General features: G+C 39.4%; 1 protein-coding gene across 3 annotated transcripts in view; it reads left to right on the top strand.

Annotated features, from left to right (window-relative positions):
- Nucleotides 1–17,330, top strand: part of AXDND1 (axonemal dynein light chain domain containing 1) — a 196,129-nt gene that overhangs the window by 64,900 nt on the left and 113,899 nt on the right. For all 3 annotated transcript variants that reach the window (XM_050766158.1, XM_050766151.1, XM_050766150.1), the window contains 3 exons: nt 5,262–5,363; nt 6,190–6,344; nt 7,963–8,038. In XM_050766158.1, the coding sequence (XP_050622115.1) occupies nt 5,262–5,363; nt 6,190–6,344; nt 7,963–8,038 (333 nt within the window). The remainder of the gene's footprint in view (nt 1–5,261; nt 5,364–6,189; nt 6,345–7,962; nt 8,039–17,330) is intronic.

Here is a 17,330-nt window from a genome sequence, read left to right as displayed (position 1 = left end):
CACACGGTGGGTGATTAGGCCACGCTTCCACTCAGATGGAGTTCGCAAGTTACCAAGACCAGTCCTATCAAGCAATTTAAACCAAGTCAAAACCAAAACTAAACCAAAGTGCTGATAAAGGCATGCCACGGGTGATCAGGCCACGCTTCCACTCAAATGGAGTGGGCAAGTTCCCAAGACTAGTCTTACCAAGTTTTAGATGTCCAGACTCCAAGTGCCAGTTCCTTCCCAGTGTTCAGCCACTGCATTGATCCTCCGCGGGAGCCTGCCACACACCGCTCTGGTGAGGCATCCCACCAGGGCAAATGCCTACCTGGGAGTGCTCTTGGGATCTGTGTTGCTCCGGCTGGTTGGAATCCCCCACAGGGATGTTCCACAGGGCAGGCTAAAGCCGCCTAAGGAGCTGCCTCAACTGTCCATTAATCACCTTGCTTCCCAGTCAGGGAACCAAGAGGATTATAGGCATGAGCCATCATGCCCGGCCGATTCTTGTTTCTTTTTATTCTTTTTTTTCCTCCGATTGTGTACAAGTAGCCTATATTTGGGTTCACTGATTCTTTTCTCTTCTTGATGCAGTCTGCTGTTCAGAACCTCTGATGAATTTTTCAGTTTAGCAAATGTATTTCTCAGTTCCAGTAGTTTTATTTTTTTATTATTTCAATCTCTTTGTTACATTTCTCTGATAAATTTCTGAATTGCTTTTCTGGGTTATCGTGGAGATCACTGAGTTTTCTTAAAACCGTAGTTTTGAATTCTTCATCAGAGAGCTCACGTGTTAGAGTCACTCACTTGTTCCTTGCTTTGTCCATTTGGGGAGATCATGGTTCCCTGTTTGCTCTTGTTTCTTATGAATGTATGTCTATTACTTTGTATTGAAGGGTTAGTTAGTTAGTCTAGTCTTCTCTGTCTGGCTTGTTTTATGTTTTATTGGCTACTTTTGCTTAGCAGATCTTAAGGTTGCTGCCTCCTTTTCAGCACTCCATGGTGCCTTAAACCCAGGTTCACCTCAACTCTAGTGAAGGATTGAAGTGCTGCCCTTCCCACGTAGGGGAGTTTCCAAAGGCAATATCCCTGCAGTGTGAGAAGGATGGCTAGGGACTAGTGCCCAGAGAATCTGCAGAGTGAACCTTGCACAGCATGGTGCTGCTGGTAAGCCTCTCTCACATGGAGTCTCCTTTGGCTGAGTTGCAGAGCAAAGTTTCCAGGCCTGGGGATGGTAGTCCTTCCTCTACCCTTTATCTCTGCCTGTCCTTGGGCATATTTATCTCTTCAGGCACTTGTGATGGTTTCCTGCCAAGGAATCAACATGATGGGGTCTCCTGCCAAGGAATCAACATGATGGGGAAGCTTGTTGTCCATCTTTATCTCACTTTTTCCAGTGTAAAAACCATGAGTTTGGGGGAAATTTTCCATGTGCTTTGTGCTGTGCTGGGCAGAAGCAGGGAGGGACATTGCAGATATGGAAGTCCAGTTCTTTCACTATCTGCTCAGAGTTTTTTATACCTCTCTGTGGCCCCAGGAACAGTCTCATCTTCATATTTGAGTTCTGGAATATTGCTGGTGATAATCTTGGTGCTGTATATTTGTTTCAGTTTTTTTTTTTTTTTTTTTTTTGGTGGAGTGGTTGAAGCCAGCTTGCTTTTATGCCACTATTTTGGTACTGGAAGCACCAATCATTTTTTCTTAAAAAAAAAAAAACAAAAACATTAGCTGGGCATGTTGGTGCACACCTGTAGTCCCAACTATTCCAGAGGCTGAGGTGGGAGGATTTCTTGAGCCTGGGAGGTTGAGGCTACAGTGAGCTGAGATCACACCACTGCACTCCAGCCTAGGTGAGACAGAGTGAGACCCTGTCTCAAATACGTGTGTGTGTGTGTGTGTGTGTAAAGAGAAAAATGTGGAAGCTCTTTTTTTTTTTTTTTGAGACAGAGTCTCGCTCTGTTGCCCAGGCTGGAATGCAGTGGCACAATCTCGGCTCACTACAAGCTCTGCCTCCCGGGTTCAAGTGATTCTCCTGCCGCAGCCTCTCAAGTAGCTGGGATTACAGGCACGTGCCACTACACCCAGCTAATTTTTGTATTTTTAGTAGAGACGGGGTTTCACCATGTTGGTCAGGCTGGTCTCAAACTCCTGACCTTGTGATCTGCCTGCCTCGGCCTCCCAAAGTGCTGGGATTGCAGGAGTGAGCCACTGTGCCCGGCCAAAGCTTTTTCTAAGTATGATGTGAAACCTTAAAATTGAAGCTTCCATGCAGTGACAATCACTAGAAATAAAAGCAAATAACAAACTGGGAGAAAATGTTTGTACAGTTAATACTAAAGTGGTCGAATAAATAAATTTTAAAGGTAAAATAATCCAGCAAAATAATGGGCACAGACTATAAACAGATAATTCAGAGTAAGAAATTCAAATAGCTAATAAATATATAAAAATATGTTCAACCTCACCAATCATCAATAGGATGGAATATACAGAATAATTAGATAACATTTTTAGCTTACCAGATTGGCAAACATAAACAGATGATAAACATGAACATTTGCATGTACTATTGATGGGCATGTATATTGATATAACCATTTTAGAAATTTTTATAGAGGCTAACAGTATTTTAAATTTGTACGTCTTTGACTAACCAATCACACAGGCAAGAAGTCATTCCATTCCTAAGAAATACTAGTACAAGTGAATAAGAATATGGATATTCATTTCAACATTGCTTGTGATTACAAAAATATTGAAATAATCTAAATATCCATCATAAGGGAAATTATAGTTATTCAAACAGTAGAATACTAGGGAGCCATTTAAAAGAATGTTGTAGATATATATATGTATGTGCAAAGATGGCTATGATAAGTAAAAGAAACAGCAAGTTTTAGAATAATATAAAAGGATAGGAGAATATTTAATAAAAACTATCACGAGTATATAAAAAAACTATGTGGCCGAGCGCAGTGGCTCAAGCCTGTAATCTCAGCACTTTGGGAGGCTGAGGCAGGCAGATGGCCTGATGTCAGGAGTTTGACACCAGCCTGGCCTACATGGTGAAACCCCATCTCTACTAAAAAAAAAAAAATACAAAAATTAGCCAGCATGGTGGCCCATGCTTGTAATCCCAGCTACTCAGGAGGCTGAGGCAGGAGAATCACTTGAACCTGGGAGGCAGAAGTTGCAGTGAGCTGAAATCGCACCATTGCACTCCAGCCTGGGCGACAGAGTGAGAATCAGTCTCAAAAACAAACAAACAAACAAACAAACAACTATGTATAGTTTATATATGCACACACACAAAATCTTCACTAAGAGAGCAGCAAACTAATAAGACAGATTACCTTTGGTTAGTTGAATTTTAGGGTTGGGTGAGCTGGTGGGAATTTTGAATTTTACTTTATATTTCTATATTATTTGACTTTAACAAATATATATTAATTTTTTGACTATGAAGGGTAATTTTTGAGGATCTATTAATTTTTAAAAATAAACTTTGAGCATGTGTTATGTGTCAGACATTATGCCATGTACTGGTTGGTAAAACAAAAATAATTGAGACAAAATTCCTGCCCATAAAACTTTATGAGATTCAAATATCTCAACAATTGAGAATGATGGACCTTTCTAGACAAATGGAATGTTAGTAGGGATAAATGTATAGATTAGTCTTATTAATATGATTAAAATTAATAATTACCATGATTAATATTATTTTTAAAAAAGAAGCAGCAATTATTTATTCAGTTATTACTGTTTGTTAGATATTTTGCTAAGGGAATAATTAGCATAGTTCTTACAGTAATCCCATGAAATAGTACTATCATTACCTACATTTTTCATATGAGGACTCAGAGAATTTGCCTAAGCTCGCATAGCTAATAAATGGTGAACCTAGCAAGTTTGATTCCAGAACCTGAACTCCCAATTTCCATTATATACCATCTTCAGAGACAAAAGACAAATAAAACTCAGGGCAGCCACCTAAAGGAGGAGACCCAATGTAAGAGCAATCCATGTAAAAAAAAAAAAAAAGATTTGTGACATTGAAATAACTGTGGATTCGCTGTAAGGCAACTGTATGAAATGATTCTCAAAACAATGCTGGACTTTTACAAGATTAGAAGTAAAGAGAATAGAAGGAGATCATTGTCTCATTTTTCTCTGAAATGGTCAGACCTCATCGAGAATACAGTGTTCCATTCTGATGCAGAATTTTTAAGGGCACATTGACATTTTCAGAGGAAACAATCATGACAGTAAATACATGATGTAAGAAACAGATTTGAGCTAGACATGTTCAGTGGAGAAAAAAGAAGAAAAGTGAGATCCCTCACACTAGAAGCTTTTCAACAGTAGAGAGCTGACCCCTGGTAGAGGTTTCTGTAGAATTCCTTGCATCGATGAGCTTTGTGTTAGATCATCCCTAGAGTCCCTTCTAACTGAAGTGACAGCTAGAATGTCAATTCCCTGAAAATAAGGACTTTATCTCTTTTGTTCATATCTATGTCCACAGTGTCTAGAACAGTATTTCATTAAATGACTATGCAGTTGATTTCTTATATTAGTGGTTCTCAAAGTATGACCCAGGGACCCCCCTGGGGGACATCCATAAGACCCTTTTAAGAGCTTCATGAAATCAAAATTAGTTTCATTATAATACTAAAATGTCGTTTGCCTTTTTCATTCTCATCCTTTTATTAAGAGTATGCAGTGGATTTTTCTAGCAGCTACATGACATGGTATATTCTAACAGATTGAATACAGAAACAAATGAGAATCCAGCTCTATTCTTCTAAGGCAAACATTAGATTTGTAAAAATGTAAAACAATAGCACTCTTTTTACTAATTTAACACAGTTTTTAAAAATAAAGATGCTATTTATGTGAATATGTAATGAGTTTGTTAAAGTTTAAGTGATTAACAAATATATGTTTTAAATCTAATTTAATTTCTAATACAGTAAATATCAATAGATGCATTCTATATATATAAAAGCACTTGAGAGTATAAAGCAGTCTTGAGATAACATTTTTTGTATAAAGGGGTCTTGAGATCAAATTTTTGGATAAATTTTGCCATACGCTATACTTCAGTTTGGTTCCAGTTCAGTGGAAAATGTGAATTTGTAATTCGTGTTAATGATTTAAACAAGAAATTTTAGTTGAGTTAATGATTCGATGAAAAATTGATATATGAAATCACTGTAATAAATTATAGTGGTTTGCTAATGTTTTAGGTTCCTGATTATAGTACATTATTTTTATAGGTAATTGAAAGAAATAGAGTCATATTGGCTAGAAGACTTTACCTTAATGAAAAAGGCTGGAATAAATACACTAAGCATTTAATCATACTGCTGGCAAACAAGGTAAAGGTCAATTATCTTCAGTTCTGGGGAAAAAAGACACCAAGTGGTGAGAGTTGAGACTGTAAGATGCCTTTGTTAAATTTATCGATTTGAAAAATATCGTTTTATATTAGTGCTTATTGTGTACAGAAAGAAAAATCTAAGGGAAGGTGAATAAAGGCTCTTATTTCTCTATATTTGCCTTCTAATTGAAGCAATTTATCTAAGTTTAATAACACTACAAGGTTATTCATACAGTTATGATCCTATTGATTCATGCTTAAAGTAAAAAAAGTAAATAGCTATGTTTTTTGAAATAGTTACATTATCAATTTTATGGGAAAATTCAGTGAGCACACTAGATAGAAAAGGAGGGCATTTAGTATGTTTCTACCAAGTCAAAGCATTTACACTAGTCATTTCACTTTTCATTTAACTCTTAAGACAATTCTGTGAGATAGATATTAGGGTCTTTATGTATAAAAAAAATTAATTCCAAATAGATTACATAAGTTTGCACAGCCAGTAATAGCTACACCTCACATTTGGTTTGGTTTGGCTTCTTGGTTCCTGTTCTATCTAGCACACCACACTGCCCCTGTGATAGTCCTATGGAAAAATTGGGTTCATGTTGCAAAGGAAAAAAAATCTTGTCTCTTAATACTTTATGTACCATGGAAAATTCCTCACCAAATGAACTATGTAGTAGTGTAACTTTTCAATTTTTTAATCAACTTTCTATGAATTTCTCTAGTATTAGAATATTAATAATGGCCTGGTGTATGTTAATGACTATTTGTTATATACATAAATGAATATATTATTTGATTCCATGCATTTCATCTAGGACACTGAAGACCTTGCATTGTTGCAGAAATTGACACAGAAATGGAGAAACTTAGTGAATAAATTTAAACAAGAGGTAGAAGAAATGGAAGAGTCTACAAGGGAGACATTGAAAATTGTTGAGAAAGGACTTACCAAATGGCAGGAGAGCTTCAAGTGAGTCACCAAGAATCTTGTTTTTCTGATTATACTTATATCATGTCTGATAACTCAGTCAAATTCTCTCTGTTCCTCCTTCTGTCTTTTACCTTGTAATCACTCTAACATTGATTTTGGGGAGCAGTACCTGTGAAGGCACAATCCTGCTAACAACCTTGAATAGTCTTGTGGTTTCTAGTGCTAAGTATCTCTCTAGTCCATCCTGATCCCCCTGCTTAACTGCTGCTGTCCCCATTTGAGTCCAGTTCTTTTTCTTTTCTCTCTTTTTGAAATTAAGTCAACTTATTTCATTACTTTGGCAAACGTGAATATTTGGATCCATCTGCAAATCATATGCAGAGACGTAAAACCAATGGGTGACAGTTATAGGGAGATGGTTTTGATTGGATATCATACTTTGCAATGATTAGAGAAATCTGACAATGAAAGAAGCTGCTAATAAAGTAGTTAACCTTGGCTAAATCACAGCCAAGGTTAGTGGGAATCTATACTTTGGATGCAGTCTGGACTAGATTTCTTTTTTTTTTGATACTGGGTCTCATTCTGTCGCCCAAGCTGGAATGCAGTGGCACAATCTTGGCTCATTGCTGCCTCCGTCTCCTGGGTGCAAGCGATTCTCCCACCTCAGCCTCCCGAGTAGCTGGGATTACAGGCATGCGCCACTACATCCGACTAATTTTTGTATTTTTAGTAGAGACAGGGTTTCACCATGTTAGCCAGGCTGGTCTCGAACTCCCGGTCTTAGGTGATCCACCCACCTAGGCCTCCCAAACTGCTGGGATTACAGGCATGAGCCACCACGCCCAGCCTGGACTAGATTTCTAAGGTTTTTGTTTGTTTGTTTGTGTGTTTAAATTTAAGATGCTTTGTTTGTTGAGGCCTGGACTAGATAATTTCTAAGTTGTTTTTTTTTTTTTAAACTTCAAGATGCTTTGTCTGTTAGGTACCATTTCCATTTCAAATTGAGAATAATGGTTGCAGTTTTTCATACCCCCTTAAAGTTTTCCCCATTAGTAGATTTGGAAGTTCTGGAAGCTGAAGCTGGTATGTCTCCAAGCTGGCTGCTCCTGCCGTGTACCCATTTCTATTGTTTGTTGATTCTTAGCTAGGAGGCGTGCATGGGTGGCCATAGTTCTTGTCTCTTTAGCTTCAGAAACCTATTAATCAATAGCTTTCACCTTGTGAGACTTTAGAGCCATTAAAGGAAATTGTTTCCTACCAGAAGTTGGGATTCCTGGCTTAAATGTTGAGTCTTAATTACTGTGTAGGCTTTCTTTCCATTTGTATATTGCTTTGGCAGCTGCATTCAACAGAAATTCTTCTGATAATGATCTGGTTTTTAATTCTCAAGACTCAAGAGACCACCCTTTAAAAAAAACACTCTTGTGGTCCATGGCCCTGTAACTTGATTGCTCAGGTCTGAATAGAATCTGAATTTATGTTTACAAATTTAATGATAAATACCTGTGGGGAGAGGGGCTGGACCTGGAAGACATGCTTCAAAATTATTGAGGAGAAATATATTAGTTGTTTAGTCTTTAGTGTATAAACTGATGATTTTATTTGTTTATGCCTTATTCTGAGAACTTTCTCTTTTTCTTTTTTCTTCTTTCAGTGAAAAAGACATTTTATCCCCTAATAACGGAAATGTATTTGATTCAGTTATTTTAGACTTCAAACAGTGGCAGAAGGTAAGACTTTTTAATAAAGAGCTTGGCAATCAAAGTGCTGGTTGTAAACTTGGCATTCCTGACCTACAACTGAGTCACATCTCATCCTTTTTTTTTTTTTTTTTTTTTGAGACGTTGTCTCACTCACTCTGTTACCTAGGCTGGAGCGCAGTGTGATCTTGGCTTACTGCAACCTCCACCTCCTGAGTTCAAGCAATTCTCCTGCCTCAGCTTCCCACCTAGCTGGGATTACAGGCATGTGCCACCACACCCGGTTAATTTTTGTATTTTTAGTAGAGACAAGGTTTCACCATGTTGGCCAGAATGGTCTTGGACTCCTGACCTGAAGTGATCTGCCCACCTCGGCCTCCCAAAGTGTTGGGATTACAGGTGTGAGCCACCATGCCTGGCCATATCTCATTCTTTAAAAATGCCCTATTAAGGGCTGGCACAGTGGCTCACACCTGTAATCCCAGCTACTCAGAGGCTGAGGTGGGAGAATCACTTGAACCAAGGAGTCAGAGGTTGCAGTAAGCCAAGATTGCAACACTGCACTTCAGCCTGGGCAACAGAGCTAGACTCCATCTCAAAAAAAAAAAAAAAAAGCAATGTTAAGTTTTATGAACGACAAGGAAAAAAGCAAGTGCTCAGGGACTTCAAAAAATATGCTTAAGGCCGGGCGCGGTGGCTCACGCCTGTAATCCCAGCACTTTGGGAGGCCGAGGTGGGCAGATCACAAGGTCAGGAGATCAAGACCATCCTGGCGAACACGGTGAAACCCCGTTTCTACTAAAAATACAAAAAATTAGCCGGGCTTGGTGGCGGGCGCCTGTAGTCTCAGCTACTCGAGAGGCTGAGGCAGGAGAATGGTGTGAACCCGAGAGGCAGAGGTTGCAGTGAGCCAAGATCACGCCACTGCAGTCCAGCCTGGGCGACAGAGCCAGACTTTGTCTCAAAAAAAAAAAAAAAAAAAAGGCTTAAATATTCTCAGTTCTATTTCAGATTTTTGGGTCAAATTAAGTTAGGCTGCTAGGAAAGAAATCAGGAATTTGTTATTGGTCTATTCAGGGATTCGACTTCTTCCTGGTTTCGTCTTGGGAGGGTGATGTGTCTAGGAATTTATCCATTTCTTCTAGATTTTCTAGTTTATTTGCATAGAGGTATTTATAGTATTCTCTGATGGTAGTTTGTATTTCTGTGGGGTCAGTGGTGATTTCCCCTTTATCATTTTTTTATTGTGTCTATTTGATTCTTCTTTATTAGTCTAGCTAGTGGTCTATTTTGTTAATTTTTTCACACACACAAAAAAATAGCTCCTGGAATCATTGATTCTTTGAGGGGTTTTTCATGTCTCTATCTCCCTCAGTTCTGCTCTGATCTTAGTTATTTCTTGCCTTCTGCTAGCTTTTGGATTTGTTTGCTCTTGATTCTCCAGTTATTCTAATTGTGATGTTAGGGTGTTGATTTGAGATCCTTCTAGCTTTCTGATGTGGGCATTTAGTGCTATAAATTTCCATCTTAACACTGCTTTAGCTTTGTCCCAGAGATTCTGATATGTTGTTTCTTTGTTCTCATTGGTTTCAAAGAACTTCTTGATTTCTGCCTTAATTTCATTATTACACAAGAGTTACTAAGGAGCAGGTTGTTCAATTTCCGTGTAGTTGTATGGTTTTGAGTGAGTTTCTTAATCCTGAGTTCTAATTTGATTGCACTGTGGTCTGGGAGACTGTTTGTTATGATTTCAGTTCTTTTGCATTTTCTGAGGAGTGTTTTACTTCTGATTATGTGGATGATTTTAGAATAAGTGCCATGTGGCACTGAGAAGAATGTATATTCTGTTGATTTGGGGTTGAGAGTTCTGTAGATGTCTACTAGGTCTACTTGATCCAGAGCTGAGTTCAAGTCCGGAATATCCTTGTTAATTTTCTGTCTTGTCAATCTGTCTAATATTGACAGTGGGGTGTTAAAGTCTCCCACTACTATTGTGGGAGTCTAAGTCTCTTTGTAGGTCTCTAAGAATTTGTTTTATGAATCTGGGTGCTTCTGTGTTGGGTGCATACATATTTAGGATAGTTAACTCTTTCCCTGAATTGATCCCTTTACTGTTATGTTATGCCCTTCTTTGTCTTTTTTGATCTTTGTTGGTTTAAGGTCTATTTTGTTAGAGACTAGTATTGCAACCCCTGCTTTTTTTTGCTTTCCATTTGCTTAGTAATTAATAACCTATCAACCAAAAAAACACCAAGGACCACACAGATTCACGGCTGAATTCTACCAGAGGTACAAAGAGGAGCTGTTACCATTTTTTCTGAAACTATTCCAAACAATTAAAAAGGAGGGACTCCTCCCTAACTCATTTATGAGGCCAGCATCATCCTGATACCAAAACCTGGCAGAGACACAACAAAAAAAGAAAACTTCAGGTCAGTATCCCTGATGAATGTCGATGCGAAAATCCTCAATAAAATACTGGCAAACCAAATCCAGCAGCACATCAAAAAGCTTATCCACCATGATCAAGTCAACTTTATCCCTGGGATGCAAGGGTGATTCAATATACACAAATCAATAAGAGGAATCTATCACATAAACAGACCCAATGACAAAACTCACATGATTATTTCAATAGATGCAGAAAAGGCCTTTCATAAAATTCAACATCCCTTTATGTTAAAAACTCTCAATAAACTAGGTATTGATAGAACATATCTCAAAATAAGAGCTATTTATGACAAACCCACAGCCAATATCATACTGAATGGGCAAAAGCTGGAAGATTCCCTTTGAAAAGACAAGGGTGCCCTCTCACCTCTTCTTTTCAACATAGTATTGGAAGTTCTGGTCAGAGCAATCAGGCAAGATAAAGAAATAAAGAGTATTCAAATAGGAATAGTGGAGGTCAAATTGTCTGTTTGCAGATGACATGATTCTATGTTTAGAAAACCCCATCGTCTCAGCCCCAAATCTCCTTAAGCTGATAAGCAACTTTAGCAAAATCACAGGAAACAAAATCAATGTGCAAAAATCACAAGCATTACTATACACCAACAATATACAATACACAAGCAGAGAGCCAAATAATGAATTAACTTCCATTCATAACTGCTAAAAAGAAAATAAAATACCTAGGAATACAGCCAATAAGGGATGTGAAGGACCTCTTCAAGGAGAACTACAAAACACTGCTCAAGGAAATAAGAAAGAACTCAAACAAATGGAAAAACATTCCATCCTCATGGATAAGAAAAATCATGATTGTGAAAATGGCCATACTGCCCAAAGTAATTTATAGATTCAATGCTATTTCCATCAAATTAGCATTGACATTCTTCACAGAATTAGAGAAAACTACTTTAAATTTCATATGGAACCAAAAAAGAGCCCATATAGCTAAGACAATCCTAAGAAAAAGAACAAAGCTGGAGGCATCATGCTACCTGACTCCAAACTATGCTACAAGATGACGGTAACCAAAACAGCATGGTACTGGTACCAAAACAGACATATAGACCAATGGAATAAAACAGAGACCCGAGAAATAACACCGCACATCTACAACCATTTGATCTTCGACCAACCTGACAAAAACAGGCAGTGGGGAAATGATTCCCTATTTAATAAGTGGTGCTAGGAAAACTGGCTAGCCATATGCAGAAAACTGAAACTTGACCCCTTCCTTACATCTTATACAAAAATTTACTCAAGATGGATTAAAGACTTTAAAATCCAAAACCATAAAAACCCTAGCAGAAAACCTAGGCAATACCATTCAGGACATAGGCATGGGCAAAGATTTCATGATGAAAATGCCAAAAGCAATTGCAACAAAAACCAAAATTGACAAATGGGATCTAATTAAACTAAAGAGCTTCTGCACAGCAAAAGAAGCTATCATCAGAGGGAACAAGCAGCCTACAGAATGGGAGAAAAGTTTTGCAATCTGTCCATCTGACAGAGGTCTAATATCCAGAATCTATAAGGAAACAAATTTATAAGAAAAAAAAAAAGAACAACCCCATCAAAAAGTGGGCAAAGGATATGAACAGACAGTTCTCAAAAGAAGACATTTATGTGGCCAACAAACATGAAAAAAAACTCAACATCACTGATAATTAGAGAAATGCAAATCAAAACCACAATGAGATACATCTCACGCCAGTCAGAATGGCAATTATTAAAAAGTCAAGAACCAATAGATGCTGGTGAGGCTGTGGAGAAATAGGAATGCTTTTACACTGTTGGTGGGAATGTAAATTGGCTCAACCATCATGGAAAACAGTGTAGTGATGCCTCAAGGATCTAGAACTAGAAATACCATTTGACCCAGCAATCCCAATACTGGATATGTACCCAAAAGAATATAAATCATTCTACTGTAAAGACACATGCACATGTATGTTTATTGCAGCACTATTTACAACAAGAAAGACTTGGAACCAACCCAGATGCCCATCAATGATAGACTGGATAAAGAAAATGTGGTACATATACACCATGGAATACTATGCAGCCATAGAAAGGAATGAGATCATGTCCTTTGCAGGGACGTGGATGAAGCTGGAAACCATCATCCTTAGCAAACTAACACAGGAACAGAAAACCAAACACTGCATGTTCTCACTCATAAGTGGGAGTTGAACAATGAGAACACATGGACACAGGGAGGGGGAAAACCACACATTGGGGCCTGTTGGAAGGTGCAGGGGCAAGGGGAGGGAGGGCATTAGTCAAAATCGCTAATGCATGCTTGACTTAAAACCTAGATGATGAGTTGATAGGTGCAGCAAACCACCATGGCACACGTATACCTGTGTAACAAACCTGCATGTTCTGCACATGTATCCCCGAATTTAAAGTAAAAAAAAAAAAAAAAAATTCTATGTTGAACACAAAAAGTTTGGTAGATACCAGCTTTACACCTTTTTCTTCTTTGAATATATATTTGCTTATGCAGGGTAAGAATTAGTAACTTTTGCTTTCATGTGTAGCTTAAAATGACAGCTCTACTGTATATTACATTGTAAAGCTTTGTTTCTCCTGACGTATGTCTTCATCTATAAAACAGACACTCACTAAGAAAAAAAAAAAGGAAAGAAATTAGGAAAATCTACTTGGGTGGCAGTGAGTGTAACCTGCATGGACCTAGGGGGACTGAGCGAAGGGGGGCAAATGCGGGAATCAAAGGCAAGAGACAAAAGAGTATATTTGGAAGAAAGGGTCAGGGGCCACCTTGCCTCTAGTGGACAAGGGCCCTGAGCTTTACACAGCCCTCCATATTTATTAGGCAAAAGAGATAGCAAGAAAGAGGGAGTGATTGTTGGGTAATTGTCAGTCGGCCATTTGGTTCACAGCAGGCTTGCAAGACTGCATCCTCTGAACAATAGGTGCTAGATTTCTCAGTAGATAACTTCAAGGAGCCTGGTGCCAGGGAGTGATGTCCCTCAGCAAACCTTTTGGTGGCAGGCGCAGTGTGAGTTTGCTCACATCCTGCATTCATGATAAAGTTTGCTGTTTGATCATATAGCCTCAAGTGGAATGCTGAGTTGGTCACGTCCCACAAGTCTTTGGCTCCCTACATATCCCCCTTTCTGTTTATGTATTAATTGAAAGAAGGTAGAGCCAGGCTGGGCAGCTCTCATTTTCCAATTGGCAGTCCATCTGGTTTTACAGACTATGAACAGAAGACAGAGACAAAACAACAACATTCTAAGAACTACATGTAAGATGTTAAGGTGGTGCTTTAGATAGGTCCAAGGGTTGAGGCTCTTCAGGCCTTGCTGGAATTTAGTCCAGTCTTCAAAAGAAGGCTGAAATTCTTGAATTTGCCTGTTTAAATCAAGAATTTTGTTTTGTAATTCACCAGTATTATAGGTGATGTTGGATGTGAAAGCTCCAGGCAAATCGGCTTTCACAAGGTTCCATGGATACTTGCTTTGGTTATATTCTAAGTTGGTTACACAAATATGAGTGTAATTAAAATGACAACGCATTTGCTGCTGCAACTGCAAGCTTTGTACTTGTTCCCCTAACCATAGAACCGTGGATTTTTAACATCGCCACTTCAGTTTGTAACTCAGTGTTAATTTTATTCTGAAGTAGCCATGCTTGGTCGGCTGTGTGCATCCAGTTCTCCAGGTACTGAGCTGTTTGAATAGAATTATGCAAAGTTACAGAGGACATCACAACAGAAGTTATGAGTGGTGATCAAGGTAACAGTAGCAAAAATGATCATGCTTAAGGCTCTACAGACATGATGAATAAGCTGAATTAGAAGTTTCACAAAATGCAAAGCAGGTGTGGCAGCCCCAGGCTCAGACAGATTAACAGGAATCATAGTCCAGGGATGCGACCTAAAAACTATGGAAGTAGAGAGATTATGTGTTTTCAATGTGCTATGATTAATGCAGTGATATCACTGGCAAGATTTGCAGGTCAATTGGGTATTGTGTACCTGGAGCTGGTCCTTCCTAGCTGCCAAAAAAGGGACTGTGTTGCTTACTATTGCTATTACTGGATAATATTCCAACCCAGATATTGCCATTCATAAATGGGAGCGCTGCCTTCTATATCATCTCTTGAATTGGTCCTTTCCTCCCTAGATAAGGCCAGAGGAAGAGGCGGGCTAAAGCCTGCTCCATGCCAAGCAGTCTGGGCGGCAGACTGGGATTGGATCTCGGTGTTGTGTAAAGAAGAAGCATTAAAAGCTTGCTGCCAAAGCCAGTGAAGTTTGTGCCATGATTTCTGATTTTCATCTTTTCCGTCTAATTGACTGTTAGGTCCCTAATCCACAATGTCTCCACTTACCAGTGGACCAAGACACTGGGTCCACAGAAGCGGGTAGGAACTATTGAATGGAATCTATTCTGTATAATCAGCACAATTAGGGCAACTGGGCCAGGAATGGTTGGTTAGCACACCAGTCACATTAGTAGAACCAAGACTTAATAAGTACATAATTTTTCCATAGTGACTCAACCATGTTTGAGCTTGAATTGTAAGATAGCTATGGCTGAGTGATGTCTTTGTAGTGATACACAAAGGAAGTCCTTCCAGTGGAGGGTATAATTAATGACATTATTCTGAGAGTCTAACTGTTCTACGTCGGGGGAGTTAGGGGTCCTGGAGCCCACTCTCCCTGATCGTGACAAATCTCAGGAGGAGTGTCACTCCAAAGTATAGGTTGTACTGCTGGGGGACTGGGAACATATGCCCAGTATGTTTTTGCCTCTGCGCAGGGAAAACATACTGCACAGGACATTATGGCTAACATGGCCAAGAATATGGAATCAGGGATTTTTGCCTGTCCCTGAGGCTCCAGTAGTTTCTCAGCTGCCTGCGTGGTTTTCTTGAGTTGTCCCCACGTTATGAGGATTGATGTCATCGTGACTGTGGTCAGCCTTCTCTCCGTCTTTGCACTCATCAGCTGGCTCATGGCTCATACTGGAGGGACCAGGCCCATGGTTGGCCACCCTGGGTTCCTCCAGTCTCCCGTTCCATGGTCGCACGCACCTTGAGGGCACCCACACAGTTTGTCCATCTCCTGTAAAAACACAAGCATACCCTCATCCCTACATCAGTAAATCCACCGGACCTTTCCATTTTCCTTCTTCTGTGGATTTCCATAACATTTTCGAATAAATTTTCCTCTTTTCCTCTAACACTTGCCAATGTCTTTCTGCTGGAGTCTTATAATTTGTACCAGGAGTCAAAAAATTTAAAGTAAATAAAGCTAAATGTAGTTTTGATTGAGGTGGTAGTTTGCCTCTTATACTCGCTTTTTGTCTTTTCAACATGCATTGTAATGTTTGATGTGACCGCTCTATAATGCCTTGTCCTCTGGGATTATAAGGAATTCCTGTTTTGCGGGTTATAGCCCAAAGCTGTAAGAAATTTTGAAAGGCATACTAGTGTAAGCGGGTCCACTGTCAGTTTTTAATTGTTAGGTATCCCCATATGAGCAATTGATGACAGACAATGTCACTGTACATGACCAGCTGTCTCACGTGTTTGGCATGTAGCATGCGGCGTATGAGAATAAGTGTCTATAGTCACGTGAACATAGGTAAGCTTACCAAAGGTTGCTATGTGTGTAACATCTGTTTGCCAAATTTCATTTGGAGCCAAACCTCGTGGGTTACAGCCTTCTCCAGGGAGACATGCTGGCAAGTAGGACAGGTTTGTATTATAGCCCTAGCTTGGCTGCGAGATAAATGGAACATACAAGTAAGGGCAGAAGTATTTTGGTGCAGCAGCGCATGAGACACTCGAGTTTGCTGAAACACAGAACCAATCAATTTGTCTGCTTTTCATTACCTAGAGATAGTGGCCCAGAAAGTTGTGTGTGAGAACGAATATGAGAAATATGAAAAGGAGCTGCATGAGAGTGAATAACTTGTTGAAGTCTTAAAAATAAATTCAGCAGTTCTGGGTCTAGTGTACTTTTAATTGTAGCACTTTCTATGTGACTGGCTACATTTACAGCATAAGCTGAATCACAGACGACATTGATAGGATCGGAAGCTGTGAGCTCCAAAACCTGAATGACTGCAATTAGCTCTGAGCGTTGAGCTGAAACCCGAGGTCATCATTATTTGAGTATGTTTTGGTCCATAGATAGCAGCACAACCTTTGGAAGGGCCATCAGTAAAATAAATTTGTCCACCTGGAATAGGTTTGTGGTGAGAAATCACAGGAAGAATGAAAGAATGGATTTTATAAAACTGTAAAATCTTGTCTGAGGGGTAGTGGTTGTCACGTGCGTCCGTGTGAAGAGACCACCAAACAGGCTTAGTGTGAGCAACAAGGCTGTTTATTTCACCTGGGTGCAGTCGGGCTGAGTCCGAAAAGAGAGTCAGCAAAGGGTGGTGGGATTATCATTAGTTCTTATAGGTTTTGGGATAGGAGTTAGGAGCAATGTTTTGCGGGCAGGGGGTGGATCTCACAAAGTACATTCTCAAGGGTGGGGAGAATTAAAGAACCTCCTTAAGGGTGGGGGAGATTACAAAGAAAGTTCTTAAGGGTGGGGGAGATTACAAAGTACATTGATCAGTTAGGGTGGGGCAGAAACAAATCACAATGGTACAATGTCATCAGCTAAGGCTATTTTCACTTCTTTTGTAGATCTTTAGTTGCTTCAGGCCATCTGGATATATATATGCAGGTCACAGGGGATATGATGGCTTAGCTTGGGCTCAGAGGCCTGACAGTGGTTATCTATAGCACCCACGAAGTCTGCAAAAGCAGTTTGCCAGGCAGTTGACATTTCCCAAGCTGCGGCTTGTTGCTGGGAGTCTAGAGGAACAATAATTTTGTC

The sequence above is a fragment of the Macaca thibetana genome, chromosome 1 (genome assembly GCF_024542745.1).
Source record: "Macaca thibetana thibetana isolate TM-01 chromosome 1, ASM2454274v1, whole genome shotgun sequence".
NCBI classification, from domain to species: domain Eukaryota; kingdom Metazoa; phylum Chordata; class Mammalia; order Primates; family Cercopithecidae; genus Macaca; species Macaca thibetana.
The sequence above is the reverse complement of the archived record's forward strand: the minus strand, read 5'-3'. Positions and strand labels throughout refer to the sequence as shown.